Source organism: Colossoma macropomum, unplaced genomic scaffold (genome assembly GCF_904425465.1).
Source record: "Colossoma macropomum unplaced genomic scaffold, Colossoma_macropomum, whole genome shotgun sequence".
NCBI classification, from domain to species: Eukaryota; Metazoa; Chordata; class Actinopteri; order Characiformes; family Serrasalmidae; genus Colossoma; species Colossoma macropomum.
The window spans coordinates 24,133,498-24,156,021 of NW_023494806.1; the positions used below are offsets into that span (position 1 = coordinate 24,133,498).

General features: G+C 39.5%; 1 protein-coding gene across 2 annotated transcripts in view; it reads left to right on the forward strand.

Moving 5' to 3' along the window:
• Positions 1 to 7,271: 7,271 nt before the first annotated feature.
• LOC118826974 overlaps positions 7,272 to 22,524 on the forward strand; it is a 33,007-nt gene continuing 17,754 nt past the window's right edge. The window contains exons 1-5 of one of the 2 annotated variants that reach the window (XM_036598113.1): positions 7,272 to 7,430; positions 8,661 to 8,728; positions 11,081 to 11,374; positions 11,482 to 11,772; positions 12,481 to 15,865. In XM_036598113.1, coding sequence (XP_036454006.1) covers positions 8,668 to 8,728; positions 11,081 to 11,374; positions 11,482 to 11,772; positions 12,481 to 12,797 — 963 coding nt within the window. In that variant the 5' untranslated portion in view covers positions 7,272 to 7,430; positions 8,661 to 8,667 and the 3' untranslated portion in view covers positions 12,798 to 15,865. Of the gene's footprint in view, positions 7,431 to 8,660; positions 8,729 to 11,080; positions 11,375 to 11,481; positions 11,773 to 12,480; positions 15,866 to 22,033; positions 22,328 to 22,524 lie in introns of those variants that run through there. The other variant, XM_036598112.1, reaches the window with a different exon arrangement.

Consider the following 22,524-nt stretch of genomic DNA (forward strand, 5'->3'; position numbering starts at 1 on the left):
TGTAAAATGTCTCTCAATGTTTGACTTTTTATGAGGTTGAAGTCGCTTCTCATTCGAATTGTCCCGTTCCACGAGAATTCGAACGAGAAGCAGGAGAAAGAGAAGCTGACTAAAATTTCGCGAGTTGCTGCAGATTAAATGTATCAGCAAACCAGAGTGATTATGAATGTAAATCAGTCCATTCATCTCCAAAATATCTTCTCTCTCTTTGCCGTCAGTGTTGCTGTGTCCAGCAGTCTGCGCGTCAGTCTTCAGCGTTAGAGGGTGAATTAGCAGTTCTACATTAACTCCAGCGTTTCAGACCATTTATTGTAAAACTGTGTTAAAACCTATTTTACCTAGAAATCTAGTTGTGCTGTGGAGCTGCAGCAGCTCTGCAGCAGTGGAGAGATGATCCAGGCCTGATTCACCCCAAACAGAGTCAGAGTCACTGATGAGGATTTTGAGGCTAAAGTGTTGCTTAAGTTTAATAAAGACTCTGAATGTGAATGTCTGTACACACACCGGTCAGGCATAACATTCTGACCACCTCCTTGTTTCTACACTCATTGTCCATTTTATCAGCTCCACTTACTATATAGGTGCACTTTGTAGTTCTACAGTTACAGACTGTAGTCCATCTGTTTCTCTGATACTTTGTTAGCCCCCTTTTACCCTGTTCTTCAGTGGTCTGTGTTTAGTCTTAATTTTTGTTGGATTTGGGTGTGTAAGTCTGATTGTTGGTTACACTTTCTGGTGATCTTTTTTGTATGTTTGCAGCTTCTGAATTGTAAGTTTCTTTCTAGTACAGGATTAAAGGCAGGGTCTTGTTCACACTGTCAGTTGGGCTTGTTTGGTGTGTCTGGTGGAGATTCACAAACGACAGTCGCGCTCTTAAAGTAGCTAAAACGTAGCCACTACTCTTTCTGGAAAAGTAGCTAAATTGTAGCTGCTACAAATTTTGGGAAAGTAGCTACAAAATAGATAACTAGTAATTTTTCAGTAGCTGTCCCAGCCCTGGTGAAACGCCTGTAAAAACTCAAGGAACAAAATCAAAAATTATCTAAAAAAGAGGTGGTCTAAAAAAGAGCTGGTCTAAAAAAGAGGTGGTCTAAAAAAGAGCTGGTCTAAAAGAGAGGTGGTCTAAAAAGGAGGTGGTCTAAAAAAGAGCTGGTCTAAAAGAGAGAGTCTACCTCCATTAAAACAGAATATTTGTTCCTTTTACACAATGTTCAAATGTTTTCTTTCACCTCCTGATACATGCATCACACTCTTTCATAGATAAAACAGGATAAAAATGATAGGATTGTAAATTGATGTAATGGGGTTAAGCAGTTATAATGGTACGATAATTATTTGTGAACAACATTGACTCAGTGATTCATTTTAGATTCTCTTCCATTTAATGCACATCTGTATACACATTTCCTGTAATACACTGTTTTTACATTTGTGCTTACTGTCCGTTTAACTACTGATGAAATAAACGAATGGGTGCTCTGACTTCTGCACAGAACTGCTTGAATCGTTCCTACTTCATTAGCATTTCCTACTGTATTAGCATTTCCTACTGAATTAGCATTTCCTATTTCACTAATCAGAAGCCATAAGAAGCAAGAAACTCAGTTCATTCATAAAGACAAGTGAAGAGTTCTAGCTCTGTTATAGAAGCTCAGTTGCAGCATTTTCTAGAGTTCACTCTGCAATAAAGAAAAACCTCCAATGAGTGTCAGTTCTGTGCCTTGTTGATGAGAGGTCAGTCGAGAATGGCCAGACTGGTTTGAGCTGACAGAAAGGCTATATTAACTCAGATAACCACTCTATACAATTCGTGGTGAGCAACTCAGGATGCACAAAACATTGAACCTTGTGGTGGATGGGCTACAACAGCAGAAGACCATGTTGGGTTCCAATTCTGTCAGCCAAGAGCAGATGAATCCATGGACCCAACTTGCTGTGTGTGAGCAGTCCAGGCTGGTGGAGGTGATGTAATGGGGTGGGGAATGTTTTCTTGGCACACTTTCGGCCCACAAATATTAATTAATCATCGCTTTAATGCCACAGCTCATTTGAGTATTGTTGCTGACCATGTTCATCCCTTCATGGCCACAATTTTACATCTTCTAATGGCTACTTCCAGCATGATAATGCACCATGTCACGAAGCAACTGTCTCAAACTGGTCTCATGAACATGATAATGAAAATGTTTCCAACATCTTGTGTAACCCACACCATGAAGAATTGAGGCTGTTCAGGGTAAAGTGAGACCTTATGCATTATTAGTGTAGTGTAGAGTAGTAATACAGTGTTTGTTGACTGTATATAATGAGACAATGAGAGAGATTCAAATGTGTTTATGTGACTTGTTTGGAGCAGCCTTTGTCTTTCAGAAACATTCAGTGCTGAGAGGGTGATTTTAGACCAGCAGATGGCGCCATTATTAAAGCTGAATATTATAGAATATTAAACTCAGGTACACCTACCCTGTATTTCAGTAGTGGACAGTAACTAAGTAAATGTAATTCGTTACTGTACTTCAGTAGTTTTTCATGTATCTGTACTTAATACTGAAGTTTTTCCATTTTGGGCAACTTTTTACTTTCACTCCACTACATTTCAAAGTCTAATATCTTTCTTTTTACTCCACTACATTATGAGAAATCTGTCGTTCCTTTTGGTTTATGTGTGTATAAAAATGTAACATTTCAAAACAAAAGAAGCGCAAAGCAAAAACACCAATCAGGACACAGCGGTCACTTTGTTTTGAGCTTGTTTTGACCTGTTGGTCATACCGACCCAGTGCAGCACACGGTTCAACATCAGTGCAGCAGCGTAAAATTTTAGGAGAGTCTGTTCAACATAAATGATGAACTAACCTAACTTTGTGTAAACAGACCACAATATAGAAATATGTACTCATATGCAGTGACTGACGTGTCTTTATTCTAAATTTATACAAACACATTTCATTTTATAGTAAGTTTGTTTTGGCTAGTTTATGTTTATGAACAGAGACCTACAGATGCAGTTTAGTAAAGGAAACTCATTTGTGAATCTGAGTTTAAAGTTTTTATTTAACTTAAACTTCTAACTAAGTTCAAATAAATCTTAAACTGAAACTTTGCTTGTTAGTAAAAAGTGATTTCAGAGCCACTCAGTTCTACCTGATGGAAACTGTTTGCCTTCAGTGTTTTGTGTTTATGATAATTTTAATAGACATCAGCGTCACTAATTAATGACTCTATTAAAAGACTGGTTTACCAAGAGAGACACTGGAGTATTTTACCTAAAATGAGTTAATGAAGCAGAGTCTGGTTACAAAAATGATAATAGGACATTAAAGTCATAATTAATCTTTCAGTACTTTTACTTTCGATACTTAAGTACATTTGAAGGCAAATACTTTAGTACTTTTACTCAAGTGGAGGTCTAAAGGGAGGAACTTCTCCTTTTACTGGAGTAATATGTTACCTTGGGTATCTCTACTTTAACTCAAGTACATGATTTGTGTACTTCGTCCACCACTGCTAATTTTCACTATGACTCCTGTGAGTTTATGAGCTCCAGCTTTGTGCCTTTACTGTCCAACATTCCAGCTGATTCACTGTACCAAGTCTATAAATGTACTGCTGTGTCACTGTTTCTGTTTTTATTTTTATGATTATTGTTGTTGTTGTTATTTGTATGTAACTGTATTGAGGGATACTGCTGGGATAGGCTCCAGCACCCCACCATGACCCAGAAGGATAAGCGGTTTAGATGATGGATGGATGTATTGTGGGATGCTGGATTATTCAATGTTTGCCTTGTGAGCCAAAGCTCTGACAGCTGCACTGCTTTAGTATAAGCTGAATTTATACCAGTTCAGATTGTTACAGTAAGTGATGCATGTAAGTCAAAAAAAATCAAATCAGCTTTATTCCACTTTTACAGGGCATTAATTAGAGCTTTTGTTAAAAATGAGCAGGATGATCCTGCGTGATTGTTGGGTCTTTGCATGGGTTTATACAATTTCTGCAGTTTGTTTCTGTCACTTGGTGGTTGTTGTGGTTTCAGTGGTGCTAATGACAGAGAGCTAAATTACAGGAATACTAGTTCAGCAATATTTAATCACTGCCAAGTTCAGGAATCCATGGTGTGATGTAGCAGTTTTTACACACTAAATCTATGATTTTGTAACAATTTTACTTGGGCAAAATGAATGTACAGTGATTAATGTACGCATTATGTTAACTGATGTCAGCAATAAAAATAAATCTTGACTTGTTTTCTTAATTGCCTTTCCTTCATTTCTAGCTGCAACTTTCTAATTTTGTTTTTTTTTCTTAAGTTTTGCTTCATTAGTTTTTCACATCAGGTGTTTTTTGAACATCTGCATTTTCTGCATTATAAATTAGTTGAAATGTAAACAAAGTCATTCAGAGTGTTTTGACACGAAAACTTGATGGAATTCCCTCTAAGCTTGACCACAATCTGATCCTTTGTTATCGGTCACAACCTGCAGTGAGGAATGTTTTCAAAACACAACAAAGTGATCCAAATCCTGCAGTGTGGAACTATTTTTAAGTAAAAAAGACCAGATCAAAATACCTGAGGGCAAATTATCATTCACAAACTACTCAAATATTCAGTATTCAAAATCAGAAAAATACAAATGTGTAGAAAAATTAACCCAGTTGAACTGAGCGTTTTGCTGGTAATCCATTCTGAGAATTTGGCGATGCCCCCTTAGGCTCATTTAAATCTCATGCACATCCATGTTGGCCACAGTGAAACACAGTAATGTGTAGAAATGGAACTTTCTGTGCGCTTTCAGAGCGAGAGCAGTTCAGGTCGATAAGAGCTTATAACAAATGGATTTCAGAGAAGCAATAAATTGTAAAAAGTAGTTTCTGAGAAATTTTGGCTGTTAAATCATGTTATTTCCATATCGAATAAAAGCAACAGCAGCATTAGGTCAGCACTAAGTTATTAACATAGAAATATTAACCTTGTTAAAAGGGTAATGTTTAATATAGCCTAATATTTAATTAATAATATAAAGGTTCATATTTATTAACTGAATGTATGATCTGATAAGACGTTGCTGCTGGGAGAAGAGGACATTTATTGTGATGTTCATGGTTTGCTTTATAATGTTTTTGGTATTAAATTCATTACAGCAGTGATCCCCAACCCTGGTCCTGGAGATCTACCCTCCTGTTGAATCTAGTTCAACCACAATCTACCACACCTGCTCCAGCTAATGAACTTCTTCAGAAGCTCCTGATTGGCTGGATTAGATGCATTAGTGTTAGGTGATTGCAGTTCACCTAGATGCAGGTTAGAACTAAACTTGTATATAACAACATTTTAATAGTAATAATTATTAATCAATCAATACTTGAAGTAACACTATTGGTTGTTTGGATATTAATTCTTTTACATACTTTTTATCTCATTAGTAATCACTTTAAGTACTTTCAGTAGGTTGAGAGAATTTTATTCAGTTAATTTATGGTGTGATTTCCATATTTTGAGAGGAGTTAGTAGAATATTAGTAGTGCTGCTCAAATGTAATACACTTAATTTCTTGGCAGACATGATGTCAAGAATTAAAACACGTTTCTTTAAACTAAGCTCTGATCAAAAAGAGAAGAAGCCCATCTGCTCAGTAACTGCCCCTGACCAGTGTTACTTCAGGTATTGATTTATAATTATTACTAGTAAATATATTGTTATAAATTCTTTGGCCAACTTAATTGTTGTGTGCATATTCCTAGGACTTTTGGGGAAATCTTTGCTGCAAGCTTGGCTCAAGGAGTCCCCCACCAAATTGTATGTGTGCTACACCTTGCCACAGGAGATTACCTCAGATGATGACGTACCTAACCTTACCCATGACATATTGGCCTGTGGATACACTGGTGTCGTATGCATAGGCAAAAAGGAGCAGAATATAAGGTTTGCTATTTAAATATGAAACATGATTATTAACTGAACAAAACCTCTCTCTTGTATGTATATTCATTTTATACTGAAAGTTCTGTTTGCAGGTGAAAAACTGGGAAATGGGAAATGTCCTTGTGGTGCCCTCCGGACGCTTGAAGTCCAGATGCATAGATATACATACACTATTTTGCCAAAAGTGTTCACTCACCCATCCAAATCATTGAATTCAGGTGTTCCAGTCACTTCATTCACCACAGGTGTATAAAACCAAGCATCTAGGCCTGCAGACTGCTTCTACAAACATTAGTGAAAGAATGTGTCGCTCTCAGGAGCTCAGTGAACTCCAGCGTGGTACCGTGATAGGACGCCACCTGTGCAACAAGTCCAGTCGTGAAATTTCCTCACTACTAAATATTCCACAGTCAACTGTCAGTGGGATTATAACAAAGTGGAAGCGATTGGGAACGACTGCAACTCAGCCACGAAGTGGTCGGCCACGTAAAATGACAGAGCGGGGTCAGCGGATGCTGAGGCGCATAGTGCGCAGAGGTCGCCAACTTTCTGCAGAGTCAATCTCTACAGACCTCCAAACTTAATGTGGCCTTCAGATTAGCTCAAGAACAGCGTAGAGAGCTTCATGAATGGGTTTCCATGGCCGAGCAGCTGCATCCAAGCCTTACATCACCAAGCGCAATGCAAAGCGTCGAATGCAGTGGTGTAAAGCGCCGCCACTGGACTTTAGAGATTTTGGACAATTTTATGATCCCAACTTTGTGGGAACAGTTTGGGGAGTTTGGCCCCTTCCTGTTCCAACATGACTGCACACCAGTGCACAAAGCAAGGACCATAAAAACATGGATGAGCAAGTTTGGTGTGGAAGAACTTGACTGGCCTCCACAGAGTCCTGACCTCAACCCGACAGAACACCACTGGGATGAATTAGAGCGGAGACTGTGAGCCAGGCCTTCTCATCCAACATCAGTGTCTGACCTCACAAATGCGCTTCTGGAAGAACGGTCAAAAATTCCCATAAACACTCCTAACCCTTGTGGAAAGCCTTCCCAGAAGAATTGAAGCTGTTATAGCTGCAAAGGGTGGGCCGAAATCTTATTAAACCCTGTGGATTAACAATGGGAAGTCACTCAAGTTCATATGCGGATTAATGCTATAACTTACAAAGCATTAACCATCATTGTAATAATTTGTAATATAACATACATATATTTGTATGTATATCTATGTCTGCGACACCCTAGCAGACACCAATTTAGTTAGTTTTTGTCGAGCGACGCTTGTCATTTGGACTACAAATGGGCTTTTACGTGACATCATATCCGGGACTGCAGCTAGACCCCTCCCCCTGTGTTTGGAGCTGGAGCAGAGCCCGGAATACATACTTGGGAAAATTAGAAGGGGAAGTCGTCTTCCGTTGGGCCCCGTGGGACTTATCACGGTGTTAAAGAAAGACTTTTCCGTAGTTGTGCTGTTTTTCCTCCTCAAAAGAAACCACAGCCGGACAGTAAGTCACAGCCCTTGTTTACGTTCCTGAACCAGCTCTCTGACTCACGCGTAGCCTGTTCAGGTTTAGCTTTAGCTAGCTAGCTGCGCTAGCCCAGCCCCTCTGTCTATGCCCTGCCCTGGACTATTTATGTTACCAAAGAACACAAATGGTACAATAATGAGTCCTGAACTCGGAGAAGAGCCACATTTCAGCAGAGAGCGGCCTTAGATAACTTAGAGCACGGTATTCCGAACAATTCAGTATTCCGTACACTTCGGTATTCCGTACAGTTCAGTATTCCGTGCATTTGCAACTTTTCCTGTTTGTGTAATAAAAAAACACTTTCTTGATGTTTGTCAACGATATATCTGAGACATTATCATATGTCCTGTTTTCCATCAAATCGGTTGGCGAGACCATCTAAGCTGGGTTTGGACATCAAATGTGTGCAAATAGTGACCGACCCACCAGCGCCACACGAACATGGCGGGTGGGGAAACCCAGGGATGCGAATGTGAATGGGGTGGGAAAACTTTCACGGCCAGTTAAAATACATTTTAGCACATTTAAACATCATATTTAACACTAAAACAAACATTAAACAGTGGATCATCACCATGAAACACAGCGTGTTTAGTACTGAGCTGTTAATCTAAGTTTACACCGTCAGCTAAGTTACCTCAGCAGACTCCTTTCAGCTGCGCAGCTTCACAGCACTGCCTCACTTTACTGGGCTTCTTTCCATGGTAGCCTCATTCACTGCACACATTGTTCATATTAATTCACTTTTATAATCAGTATAATCAGTTAATGTCTATTTTTATGCAATTAGATTTCATTAAACTTAAAATAGAATTCAGGGAAAACACTGTACGGAAGACTGCTCCTTCTGTGGAAGCTGGTGTTCGGAATACTGACGGCACAAACCCGATGACACAGATGACAAATTTTTCGTATTTCTTTAAAAGTATTGGCCAAAATGTGACCAATCAAAATGCATCTTGGTTGCTAGGCACAGAGAACTTGTAGAGATGAGAATTACCGCTCTGTAGTTTCTTCTGGGTTTTCTCAAACACTAGGGGGCGCTCCCGAGTGAAACATCACTATTATGGCTTGTTGTAATAAATTGTATGATACAGATTAAAATGAGATCAAAACAAACACACTGTTTCTTTGTTTTAGGGCACTGGAAGCACTTTTTGTATTTTTATCCTCTTCTTTCTGGTGTGTGTGTGTGTGTGTCTGTAGGTCAGTCATGCAGTCCTGCAGCTCTACTCACCGTTTTCTGATCCTACTGACCACTACATTCACTATTGGTAATCACTGCACCATCACAGCTTTGTTGTGGTCAGTTGTTAATTTTATTTTCTGTTAGTCATCGATTTTTCGCAGTATTACAGAATGAAGCAAACCAAAAACAACCCCCTTTCCCTCCCTATCCCACCACTGCACCCATCCCCTCTGTCTTTGTTACATTGCTGACAGTACATTAAATATGATACTAATGAATAAAGCGAGATAAAACTGAGATCAAAGACAGATGTTAGCGTATATATTGTATGTCAAACATCATTTGCTCTGGTCTTTTTTCTTGCATCAAAATAATCCTGTCTCCATGTCTCGAGAGTAGATACTTGAGCTTCACTGATTCTAGCTGTGGCCAATTCTAACATTACTGCGTCATGTTAAATGATGTGGGGGAGCCTCCTTTGTGCAATGCCTTATTAGCCTACGCTAAACCAGTGAGTCATGTCTTTATTCTCCTGTTAGGGCCAAATCTGAGTCATCATTAAGGAGTTATCTAGCTGGGCAGACCTTCTTGCATACGGTGTGGGAATGAGGTTCCTGCTTGTTGTTGTGGTCGATGGTTGCAGTAAGGATTTAAAGCAGCTGTTGTAAGAGAGCCTATCTGAGGTGTCCAGTATAACCTGTGACAGTACTGAAATGGATCAGTTGGTGTTTTGGGGTTTGGAATATATTTTCCACACAGTTTCCATATTAACTTCATTGACGGATTGAATTGGGAGCTTCTTATATGATCTTTTAATGAGGTGAGAATTCATAACTGGTACAAGACCTCGCGGTGGTGCACTAATGATCCAGCTGTAAACCAGATGTGCTTTGATGTTTGTTCCCCATAGATCTCCATATGCTTTAAGGGCTGAACGAGAAAAGCTGATTTTGGGATACTGAACTGTTTTAATGTCCTGTCTTACGGCTCAGACACAAACGCTTCAGTAACCGAGTTGATATTTCTGTCGTGCCATAATGAGGTTTGTTATGCTGTTTGTCATAGAGTTTGTGATGGTGTTTATCATGATAGAACCAAACTTTATCCAACAGTATTTTATAGACGTCCCAGAAAACAATACACCTGAAGTCTGATAGACCCACTTAATTTGCCTCCAAGGAGTCAGTCTGGAGAAAAGCTTTATGGTGTTATTAAATTAGGTAAAGATAAACTTTCATTTATAACACAGTCCACCATGTTTTCATAACATTTTTACAGACTGTACTTGTTTTACTTTTTGGTTTGTAAACCAGATTTTTTTGGGTGTGCAATTCTCTCTTTAAGCAACAACATCCTGATAATTTTAATTTAATTCATTACATTTTTATTATTACTTAATTTGAAAACATGTCAAACTTTAACTCCTAATGTTCTCTGGAATTCTACTCCTGAATTAAGTGTCATTTTATTTAAAATGAATATGTATTTTGACCGTGTACTTGTAAATATGAACATGCATAAACAAAGAAATAGCTTTAAAAATGGAATTAATAAGAATACTTAGAATTCTTATGAGAGTAGAATTCTAATGAGAACGCATTTAGAAATGTCTGTGGTAAGAAGTGATTGACTTTCCTCTTGACAAACCGTCTTAAATTCTCCGAGGTTACGAGGGTCCCCCTGTTTCAACATCCGGCATCCTTTTTGGAAACCAGTCTTGAGTTGTTTTGTATATTTGGGGTCACTGTCTTGTGGAAATGCCCATCTTCTCATCACATCAGTTTCTTGAATGATGAGATTAAATTCTCCTCTAATTCTTCCTGCTACATCACTCCATTCATGATTCCTTTGATGGAGTGTAATGCTTCAGTACCGTTAGCAGATAAGCAGCTTTATGAGCTGAATTATTACTGGAGAGTTCTGTTTTTGTTTCCTCTGACCATAAAAAGTTCCAGAACTTTGTTGCTGATTTGTCTAAATGCTCATGTGCATATTTAAGATGTGCATCTCTGTGATTCTTTATCAGCAGAGGAGTTGTGTGTGTGGGGTGTAGACTTTCTGTAAAGGTCTGAATTTTAAACCTGTTTCTGAACCAGCCAGTTAGCCTTTTAGCCACCTGCTAACCTCATCTAGTTACAGAGAACATGAAGTGTAAATGAAGCTAAACAGAGCCTGTTTAGTTTATTCAGTTTAGATCCACAGAGACAATCAACAGTTCTGTAAATGTACCAGTTTAGCTGATTTCAGCTGTAGCCCCGTTTAACAACATCCAGTGATGTTCAACTGGCAGGTCTTAGTTTGGTTGAGTTTTATAGACATTAATTTCAGCAATTTTTAACTTTCACCAATTTGTTTAACTTCTTTTAATTTGATGAAGAATTAGGTATTTGATTTTACAATCAAACAGACTCTTTATGTTTCTTTTATATGTTTTCATTGTCTGAATCAGCTGATCCAGTGAAGGTGAAGCTTCATGACTCTGCTACTCTGCCCTGCTATGAGAGATGCTCTGGTTCAGCGAGATGGACTGTGTTTCACAAACGCAGTGACACTCTGGCTGAGTGTGATCAGACTTCATGTAGATCAAAGAAGGGATATCAGATGATCCATGATCAGTACCTGAAGGGAGATTTTTCCCTCATCATCACTGAGGCTGATTTCAGTAAGAGAGACTGGTACATGTGTGACTGTGATGGTAAAGATGTCTGTGATGTTCATCTACAGATTGAGCGTAAGTGTCCATCTGTTTTCTTCACTGATAGAACAGATTTACATTATTTGACATTACAGATCAGATCTGCACAGAATTAAGGATGTTTCTGATTGTTCTTCTCTCAGCCTTGAACACTACAGTTGAGATAATGGCCGGTGAATCTCTGATCCTAAGGGTGGACGTATCAGATCCAGTGGACTTGATTTATAACAGCGCCGGTACACCTGGACCATCCAGTGGTCAGATCTGTACAGTGGATGGACCCTCACTACAGTGTAAACCTGAATACACACAGAGATTATCACTCACAGCTGGTCTTGAGCTGAGAAGAATGACTCCATCTGAGAGTGGAGTTTACATTATTATGGACAGCAGGAATAAAGAGGTCATTCACACCTACACAGTGACCGTCCAAGGTATGATTTTAGTGTTTTTCTTTCTCCAAAGTGCTTTTAGTGTTTTAACAGCATTCGCCATGTTTTACCAGGCACTGTTTCTGTACTGATGTGCTGGTGGTGAACTGAACTGAATTAAGCTGGCAGTTTACTTAAAACAATGATACAATTAAACTGAACTACCATCAGACATGTGGAGATCTCAGAACTAAGGAGCTGTGATTAGGACCAATCACAGTCAGGGGGAGGTCTCAGAATAATGGAGGTGGTGATTAGGACCAATCACAGTCAGGGGGACGTCTCAGAATAATGGAGGTGGTGATTAGGACCAATCACAGTCAGGGGGACGTCTCAGAATAATGGAGGTGGTGATTAGGACCAATCACAGTCAGGGGGAGGTCTCAGAATAATGGAGGTGGTGATTCGGACCAATCACAGTCAGGGGGAGGTCTCAGAATAATGGAGGTGGTGGTCAGGACCAATCACAGTCAGGGGGAGGTCTCAGAATAATGCAGGTGGTGGTCAGGACCAATCACAGTCAGGGGGAGGTCTCAGAATAATGGAGGTGGTGATTAGGACCAATCACAGTCAGGGGGAGGTCTCTACAAATCTTCTCTGTGTAAATAAGCTTCATATTAGTTCTATCAGTCTGATCTTTCATGTAGAACCTGAAGACTTTCCTACAGAGTGTTGATCACATTTATCTCCTCTGTTTATCTGGTACTTTAGATGTACAGCAGAGCTCGATATGGAAGGATGGCTATCAGAAAGGAAACAGTGATGGGCATCAGAAGGGAAGTGAAGATGGATATCGTAACGGATTGGGAATCGGAGCAGTGGTTTTTGGGATCATAGCTCTGGCTCTTGGTGTGATTCTGGGAATGTTCGGTGGGCCCCGGGTGCGTCCTCTGATGGGCAGATGTGTCCAGACGTTCGGAAGTGAAGATTCCTCAGAAAGAAGAAGAGGCGATCCCTCAGGTGGGCTACGAGCTGAAGACGGGGAAAGTGGTGTTGCTCTGGCCAGAACTGCCCAGCCAGAGCTCTGAAGAATAAACAGAGTCTATAATTTTCTTTTTCAGAGATTCAGTGTCTTCTGGAAAAAACTTGAAGAAAAGGAAGCTTGATGTGATGAGTCTCAGCAACTCCTTAACCTCATGAGACAGCAGAACTTTAGTCCTCTAAACAGCTGTCTGTAAAACGTCTCCTCAGTCGGTTTTATTTTGAGATCAGACAAACACGTTACAGGATTTCATCAGTAGTGTGTTCAGTATCGTTCAGTGATTAATGGTAAGAATCAGGATGGAGTGGCTCAGATTCTTCTAACACTTAAATACTTTGTGTGTTTTAATTCCACACTTCAAATTTCTGCCCATGTTTAGCTTCAAATATGTAGAAAATCTTTGATCTTGCCATGGAAGAGATTCAGGAGACCGGGGTTTGCAGAAATAATGATGGTTTATTAAAAAGAGAGCGCTCAGTATATCTGCCTTAGTCCCACCCCAATCTGAACAGCAGCTCAGACACTCAGCTTTTATGCTATGAAACTGACCCTCCAGGATGACTCTGGGGGGTTAAATCTTGTGACTAGTAGTTTTGGAGGTCACTGTAGGGCTTAGCAGGGCTTTTATCAGAAGTGTCCAGTCTGGCTCTGGGATATTGTTTTTGGTATTGATGGATTCTGAGAGTTTTTCCATGGATATATAATCCATTAATTGGTTTTTCCAGTGGTTAATGCTGATGTTCTGTTTTGTTTTCCAGTTCATGGTTTTCTTGGTGATGGTTGGCCCTATGAGAAACATTCTATTATTCTCTTTTGTCTTATTGGCTGTTGATATGTCTCCTAGCAGGCAGAGTGATGGTGATGGTTGGATGTGGCTGACAAAGGTGTGGGATAGGAAGGTGATGATTTCTTGCCAAAACTGATGAACGGGTGTGCAGTGCCACCTGGCATGGATGTAGCTGTCGTTTGTGTGCAGATTGCTGTGTCTGTGAATCCCATTTTAAACACTGTGTGTGGTGTAGTGCTCTCTGTGGATGATTTTATACTGAATGAGTTGTAGGTTGGTGCTCTTGATCATGTGGTGGTTATTATTGCATGTCTGAATCCAGAAATCTGCATCAGGAGTTAATGATAAGTCTTCCTCCCATTGTCTGGTTGGTACAGTGATTGTGAGGTTTGATTTAGCTATTATTTGATATATTTTGGACAGTAGTTTTTCAGTAGTGATGTTAATAAATTCTGAGATTGGAATCCGTAAGTCCAGTGTTTTTGAGTTGATTTTTGGACATATTACTGATCTTAGTTGTTGGTATTGTAAAAACTGAGCTCCTGATATCAAATTTCTGGATTAGTTGTGGGAGTGACATTAAGCTATCATTGTGATAAACATGATTAAGATGTGTGATGCCTTTTTCCATCCAGGTGGAGAAGTTTAATGTTATTGATGATAAAGTTCAGGTTATACCAGATGGAAGTGTAGATTGTTGGTGTGAGGACTGAATTTGTTATCTTGTGAAGTGACCACCAAGCTGTCAGAGTTGTTGCCACAGTTATATTGTTTTTTAATTGACTGACTGATAAATGATAAATCAGATATTTGGATGTCTGCATAGTGCCTGTTCTATATTGATCCATGATCTGTCTGTAATGTTGGGGTTTTTCCATTTTAGTATGTACTGGAGCTGATTTGCAAGGAAATAATGGAAGAAGTTTGGTGGCTTCTAGGCCAGTGTTATGACTGCTGTTGGTGTTTTTTGGTGAGAGGTGTGGTCAATTAGATTTAACACTCTGCGAATATTGGTAGTTGAATGACGGACTTTGATGAAGCCTGTTTGGTCGAGATGTATTAAATCATGGATTACTGTTTTGATTCTGTTGGCTAGTGCTTTACTTAAAATGTATGTCTGTAGTAATTTTCTGCAGTGTGAGATTTTGAGTTGTTGCTTTTTGTTCTTGTGTTCACAGATCAGCTGTGTATTCTGTGCAGCTCTTTAACAGAGGCCTTTTTCTGAACTGTAGCTGCTGTAATGCTAAAGGTACTTTCAGACCAGAGCATGTTAACCTGTCTCTGAATGTAGCTCTGCTTTCAGAACACAAACCCTTTAAATACATAAACACTGGTTATTAACTAAACACTACTGTAATCAGCTGAAAGCACTGTTATTAAAGATGCTGATGAATTCAACAAAGAGAAAAGAATATAATGTGCATGTAGGTGAAACGCTTGTAAAAACTCAAGGGACAAAATAAAAAAAAATATCAAAAAAGAGATGGTCTGTATGTGGGAGATGGTCTGCCTCCATTAAAACAAAAAATATTTGTGCCTTTTTCGCCTCCTGATGCTGTAATAAACGAGCTAAAAAGAGAGCTAAAACTCAGCTTTATGAGGAGCTCGGCTCTTTAGCTTCATACACTACACCTGTAGGAGGAAACCTGGGTGTGATTTAGACTCTGAGCTCTGTTTAATGTAAACACAGTCACTAAAGTAGCTTTTTATCATGTGAGAAAACTGTTAAAGTTCAGCCTTTCTATCTTTTTTAGGAGAGATAATAAAGCTCTGCTGCTGTTTTTAAAGACCTAAATGACCTTAAAGCTCCTGAATGTCTGTTTATGATCTTAGATCTGCAGGATAATCATAACACTCGTTGTTTCTTGTATTACTGTTAAACATTATCATCTGTCTGAAAACACTGTAGAGCTGCAACTGCATGAGAAATACTGTATGAATAAAAGATACTGGATTATTATTATTATTATTATTATTAATGTGAAAGGAGTTTGGGAGAATGTGTTTTAATTTGTGTTTAGTGATTGAAAAACACTGTAACTGGATTTGTATCATGTACTTTCTGGTATGTATTCAGTGTGTCTGATTCTTACAGTGATCAATATTATAGATAAAACAGGATAAAAATGATAGGAATGTAAATTGATGTAATGGGGTTAAGCAGTGATAATGGTACGATAATTATGTGTAAACAACATTGACTCAGTGATTCAGTTTAGATTCTCTTCCATTTAATGCACATCTGTGTAATTTCCTGTAATACACAAAGTTTTTACATTTGTGCTTACTGTGCGTTTACTGATGAAATAAACGAATGGGTGCTCTGACTTCTGCACAGAACTGCTTGAATCTTTCCTACTTCCTTAGCATTTCGTACTTTATTAGTATTTCCTACTGAATTTATTTCACTAATCAAAGCCATAAGAAGCAAGAAACTCAGTTCATTCATAAAGCCAAGTGAATATCAGCCTTGAAGAGTTCTAGCTCTGTTATAGAAGCTCAGTTGCAGTATTTTCTAGAGTTCACTCTGCAATAAAGAAAAATCTTCCAATGAGTGTCAGTTCTGTGCCTTGTTGATGAGAGGTCAGTGAAGAATGGCCAGACTGGTTCGAGCTGACACAAAGGCTACTTTAACTCAGATAATAACTCTATACAATTAATAGTCATCAGAAAAGCAACTCAGGATGCACAAAACATCGAACCTTGTGGTGGATGGGCTACAACAGCAGAAGACCACGTTGGGTTCCACTTCTCTCAGCCAAGAGCAGAAAGCTGAGGCTGTATTGGGCACAGGCTCACCAAAACTGGACAGTTGAAGACTGAAAAACGTAGCCTGGTCTGAAGAGTCTCTGCAGTATCAGTGTAGTGTTGGAAATAGATTGTTGACTGTATATAACGAGACAGAGAGAGATTCAAATATGTTTATGTGACTTGTTTGGAGCAGCCTTTGTCTTATAGATACATTCAGTGTGGAGAGTGGACTCTCACTGTCCACTTTATCAGCTCAACTGACCATATGGTTTCACTTTGTAGCTCTACAATTACAGACTGTAGTCCATCTGTTTCTCTGCATACCCTTTTACCCTGTTCTTCAGTGGTCAGGACCACCATGGACCCTCACAGAGCAGGTACTATTTGGGTGGTGTGTCATTCTCAGCACTGCAGTAACACTGACGTGGTGGTGGTGTGTTAGTGTGTGTTGTGCTGGTCTGAGTGGATCAGACACAGCAGCTCTACTGGAGTTTTTAAACACCTCAGTGTTGCTGCTGGACTGAGAATAGTCCACCAACCAGTGACTTATCAGACAGCTTGACATCCAGACAGCTGCGTTCAGTTTAAGACACAGCCTTCATCTTATTTTATTCATTTATTTACCATTTTTTTGTATATTTTATTTTTGGCCTGTTGGATTTTAAAACATAAACTACCCAAACACTGGTCAACACTGTCTCCATGTAAATCTCAGCTTTGGTCAGAAGAGAAGAAGGTCAATATCAGGAAAAACCAAGAACACTATGAGATTCTGCTGTGAACTGAGTCAAAGGAAAACCAGAGACAGCAGTGTCCACTCTCAGCTTTCTGTCTGAGCCAGGGATGGACAGCATCTGGAATGAGACTTCCATCTAGAGTCTCCCGGAGAGGGGAGACATAATCTCTGTAATAAGGTTAATTATAACCTTAATACTGATCTCAATCTGTGTGTGAAGAATCTGTGTGTGACAGTGTGCTGGGCTGACTGGACAGACAGATCTTAATAAGATCATTAACTCTGTTACGGTGATGACTCTGTGTTTATTTGTCCTGAGGAAATGAAAGCTGTTTATTTTCACATGTTTAAGTTGTATTAACTGAACACTTTCAGGAAAAAACGGTTAAATCATAGTTGTTCACTCCTACAAACCTCCAGAATGCAGATTCACGTCTGATAAATCTGATAAACCTGCACTACCACCTGTGATCAGACTCAACAACCGAGTCACATTTACTGTGGAAACCACTGAAACTCATCTTTATCATCTGGACAGAGTGACCTGCACACTGACCTTCACTTCCTGCCAGCTTTGGTCACTGTGAGTTATTATTTACTCTTCATTTACTGCACTGATCTGATTCAGTAGAGCTGAAATGATGATGTTTCACTGTCTAAATATGAAATGGATGATATAAAATAGCAGAAATGTGGTTTAACGATGGTCACTCTGGTGGTCTCTGGTTTTCCTGTCCAAACTGGAATACACACCTAAGTACACCAGATTATGTGTGCACCCAATTATAATCTTAAAGCAGATAAAATTAATCTGTTAACACTGTAATATGCGCTCTGTCCATACTGCATCTGTCCACCGTCTGTCCAGCTTATAGAAGAAACAGACATGGAAGTAAAGTGAGTCTTAATTAATAATCAGTGGACTAGAGTTTGTGTGTATACTGTGAAGAAACGAATGCGTCCAGTTAAGCAAATCCTGACCTCCCAACTAGCCATGACTCACTTCTGGCCTAGTTCCTGCCATCTGAGCGTGCCACAACTGGTCCACCTCTGGCAGCTGTGTCAGCTCTGACTCTTTTTGAATGACTGCCCAGATTTGGGCCAAATATACCGGCCCTCTAAACCTAAGTTGACAGTACGCAGCACTGAACCTGATTCACAGTGAGAGCAGGACCACGGCGGTCCAACCAGAGTCGGGCCAGAAGCACCTACAAATACTAGCCAAGCCCAGCTGGGGCAGAACCGAGCCGGCACTGACCAGACTGTTTCTGACTCTCTGCTAACTGTGCCAGAGTCAGAACTGGGCCAGATGACTTTGCTAGCTGATTCATGCTAAACTTATAATATTCTCACTCTAATAATGAGAAATATTACACACATCGACTACATTTGAGATGCTGTCAGTTGATATGATGTATTTTGTGCAGTAGTTTCCAATATTAAGGCGGTGATTGTGCACACTGTAATGAGAATATTATCCTTGTTATAATTCCCACTGCTTCTGTTCTTGGGTCTTGATGTTCGGCAGTGTTTCACTTTCAAGAATCTGAGTGACTTTTTTTTTAGAGGGCTTCCACCTCAGTAACTCTCCTGTCCTCTCCTGGTCAGTACTGATGGTGTGTGTGTCTGTAGGTCAGTTCTGTTCTCTCTTTCTCTCTTCTCTCTCTCCTCTCCTGGTCAGTACTGATGGTGTGTGTGTCTGTAGGTCAGCCATGCAGTCCTGCAGTTCTGCTCTCTGTATCCTGATCTTACTGACCACTACATTCACTACTGGTAAGAACAGCACCATCACTGCTTGTTGAGATCAGTTTTTAATTTTATTTTCTGTTAGTCATCACTTCATCACAGTATTACAGAACTGAAACAGACCCAAATCAACCCCCTTTCCCTCCCTGTCCCACAGCTCCACCCATCCCCTCTGTCTATATGTTACATTGTTGACAATACATTAAATAAAATATTAAAACAAATTAATATTATTAAAAAATGTTAAAACAAATTAATATAATAACGAGATAAAACAAATTAAAAGAAAGATGTTAGCTCATACGATCTGCTTTAGCTTTAATGTTTCTAGCTGAGAATCATTAAACAATAATCCAGCTGGATCCACAGGAATTTCTTTCCCAGCCAGGGTGGAAAATATAGCAGCATTTTTCCAGAAGTCATGAACGTCCCTGCATTCCCTCACCATGTGAATGAAAGCTCCTACTTGTTGTGGGCGGTAAGGATTTAAAGCAACTGTTGTAAGAGAGCCTATCTGAGGTGTCCAGTATAACCTGTGACAGTACTGAAATGGATCAGTTGGTGTTTTGGGGTTTGGAATATATTTTCCACACAGTTTCCATATCAACTTCATTGACGGATTGAATTGGGAGCTTCTTATATGATCTTTTAATGAGGTGAGAATTCATGACTGGTACAAGACCTCACGATGGTGCACTAATGATCCAGCTGTAAACCAGATGTGCATTTGATGTTTGTTCCCCATAGACCTCCATATGCTTTAAGGTCTGACTGAGAAAAGCTGATTTTGGGATACTGAAGTGTTTTAATGTCCTGTCTTACGGCTCAGACACAAAGTACCCGAGTTGATATTTCTGTCGTGCCGTAATGAGGTTTGTTATGCTGTTTGTCATAGAGTTTGTGATGGTGTTTATCATGATAGAACCAAACTTTATCCAACAGTATTTTATAGACGTCCCAGAAAACAATACACCTGAAGTCTGATAGACCCACTTAATTTGCCTCCAAGGAGTCAGTCTGTAGTGGTCAAACCTGACCTTTAACACCCAGAGCTGGAAAGCTTTATGGTGTTATTAAATTGGGTAAAGATAAACCTTTATGTTAGAATAACAAAGACTGCCAAGTTTTTATGATATTTTTAAAGACTGTACTCTGATATTTTTTTACTTTTGGTTTGTGAACCAGATCTGGGCGTGCAGGTTTTATACAATATCATCCTGATAAAACTTTCATTTTATTTCATAATAAGCCAGCCACACAATAAAAGTGATGATATTGTAAAGACCCCCAATCCCCCAAGAGGTGGTCCGCTCATTTCCAAGAGTGACTAGCAGTCTACTAACTGATGTAAAGGATTTTCCAGTGATGCAGTCTGAGGCCCTGATTTAAAGATTTAAGGATATGATCTACTGACAGGGTCTGTGGAGGACTCCATCTTTTAAACAAGCACATTAGCTTATGCTGTCTTTACATGTGTAAATTCATACCAGGAGAAAAAAATTATTAGTAGTAGTATTTTTATATTACACTACATAATCTTTGTTTTTATTGCACTTTTTATTTTAGTTACAAAATGAAAATATTAGTTGCACAGGAGATGGACCATGGTCTTTTTTTAACGTGTCAAACTTGAACTCCTAATATTGTCTGGAGCTTTATTTCTGAATTTAGTTCTTTTATTTTTACATTTTTTTTACATAACGTGTAATAGTGCTAAGCTATTTATGTTATTAACAAAGAGTTCTATATTTGTTTCGTCTGAACATAAAGTATTAAAAGTTCCAGAACTTTGTTCCTGATTTGTCTAAATGCTCCTGTGAAAATTTTAGATGCGCATCTCTGTGATTGTTTTTCAGCAGAGGTGTTGTGTGTGGGGTGTAGATGTAACCCCTCCCTTAAGGCGCCTGATGAAATTTAAGGGGTGTACATTTCCATAATGACATGCAAATCTGCAGGTACACAATTGTCATTAGCGCGGTGCCTCCAAAAAGGTCTAAGACTTATTTTAAGTATTAATTACTCTCTTGAAAACCAGAGTTGTACTCAATGAAACCAACACTTTAGGAAAACTCAACAATGCGACCATTTCTTTTGAACACCTGAGCTCTTTGAGTAAAAAAATGAAAATAAATAAAGTAGAATCAAGAATTAAACCAAAGAAAAGAAAACAGACATCTACGTTATTTGAATGAACCTTACGGAAAAATGAGTCAATAATTAGCACAAAAAACACAAGGAAATAGAAATAAAACAACCTGCTGATCTTTCCGTTACTAATGTGTCTGTCTGAGAACACTTAAATGGGTTTGTCAACCCTTATGAGTTTACTGAAACACTGAACTGGGTAAAAGAGTGAACAGTTATGTGTTTCACAAACAAACCGGAAGGCTTTGTCTCGCTGGTAACTCTAGAGCGTGCAGTGTCAAAGCTGTATGATGGGTCACCAGCACTGTGGTTTAACTACTCGTTGGGCCCATTTCACATTTGTAGATGCCAGACTTGGCGTTAAGTGAACACTGATTCAAATGAGTCGATACTCACAGTTCCACGAAGCACACAGAGCAACGGCGCAGCGTCCCCGGCAGCAGCGCGGCCGCAGAGAACTCACGTATCCGCTCAATTCACAAAGAGCAAGTGCGCTGGCTGGAGCAACAGTCCTCACGGTTAATCCTCACAATACGCAGCCCCACTGAAGAACACAGTCCGAACTTGCGGTGCATCGCGATTCACGAAGGTTTTCGACGCTCAGCACGTAAAGAACGTAACATCAGTTCAGTCAAACCTCCTGAACCTGGTTTCAGCTTTGTTTATCAGTGTTTTTGACTTGCTTGGAAGTCTTCACACGGAGGCTTGTGTGCTGTGTGACTTTACCCTAACAGTAACTGTATGGCTGCTCATTCGCACGAACAAACTGCTTAAAGCGTGCAACAAACAAAGTATGCTGCAGTCCGGGCCGAGATACTCGGTATATTGAGTCTCCAAACGACAACTTGGAGCACAAAGAAAAGGAAAACAACTTAAAAATCTCTCCGGAGAAGGAGATGAGCTGCATCCGCCCTTCTCTTTCTTTCTTTCTTTCTTTCTTTCTTTCTTTCTCTCTCTCTCTCACTCAACTGGCAGGTCTTAGTTTGGTTCCGTTTCATAGACATTAATTTCAGCAATTTTTATCTTTCACCAATTCATTTAGCTTCTGTTAACTTGAAGAATTAGATATTTGCTTTTATAATCAAACAGACTCTTTATGTTTCTTTTATATGTTCAGTGTCTGAATCAGCTGATCCAGTGAAGGTGAAGCTTCATGACTCTGCTACTCTGCCCTGCTATGAGAGATGCTCTGGTTCAGCGAGATGGACTGTGTTTCACAAACGCACTGATACTCTGGCTGAGTGTGATCAGACTTCATGTAGATCAAAGAAGGGATATCAGACGATCCATGATCAGTACCTGAAGGGGAATCTCTCTCTCATCATCACTGAGGCTGATTTCAGTAAGAGAGACTGGTACACGTGTGACTGTGAGGGTAAAGACGTCAGTGATGTTCATCTACAGATTGAGCGTAAGTGTCCATCTGTTTTACAGATTTACATTATTTGACATTACAGATCAGATCTGTACAGAATTAAGGATGTTTCTGATTGTTCTTCTCTCAGCCTTGAACACTACAGTTGAGATAATGGCCGGTGAATCTCTGATCCTAAAGGTGGACATAATAGATGCAGTGGAGGTGATTTATAACAGCACAGGCACACCTGG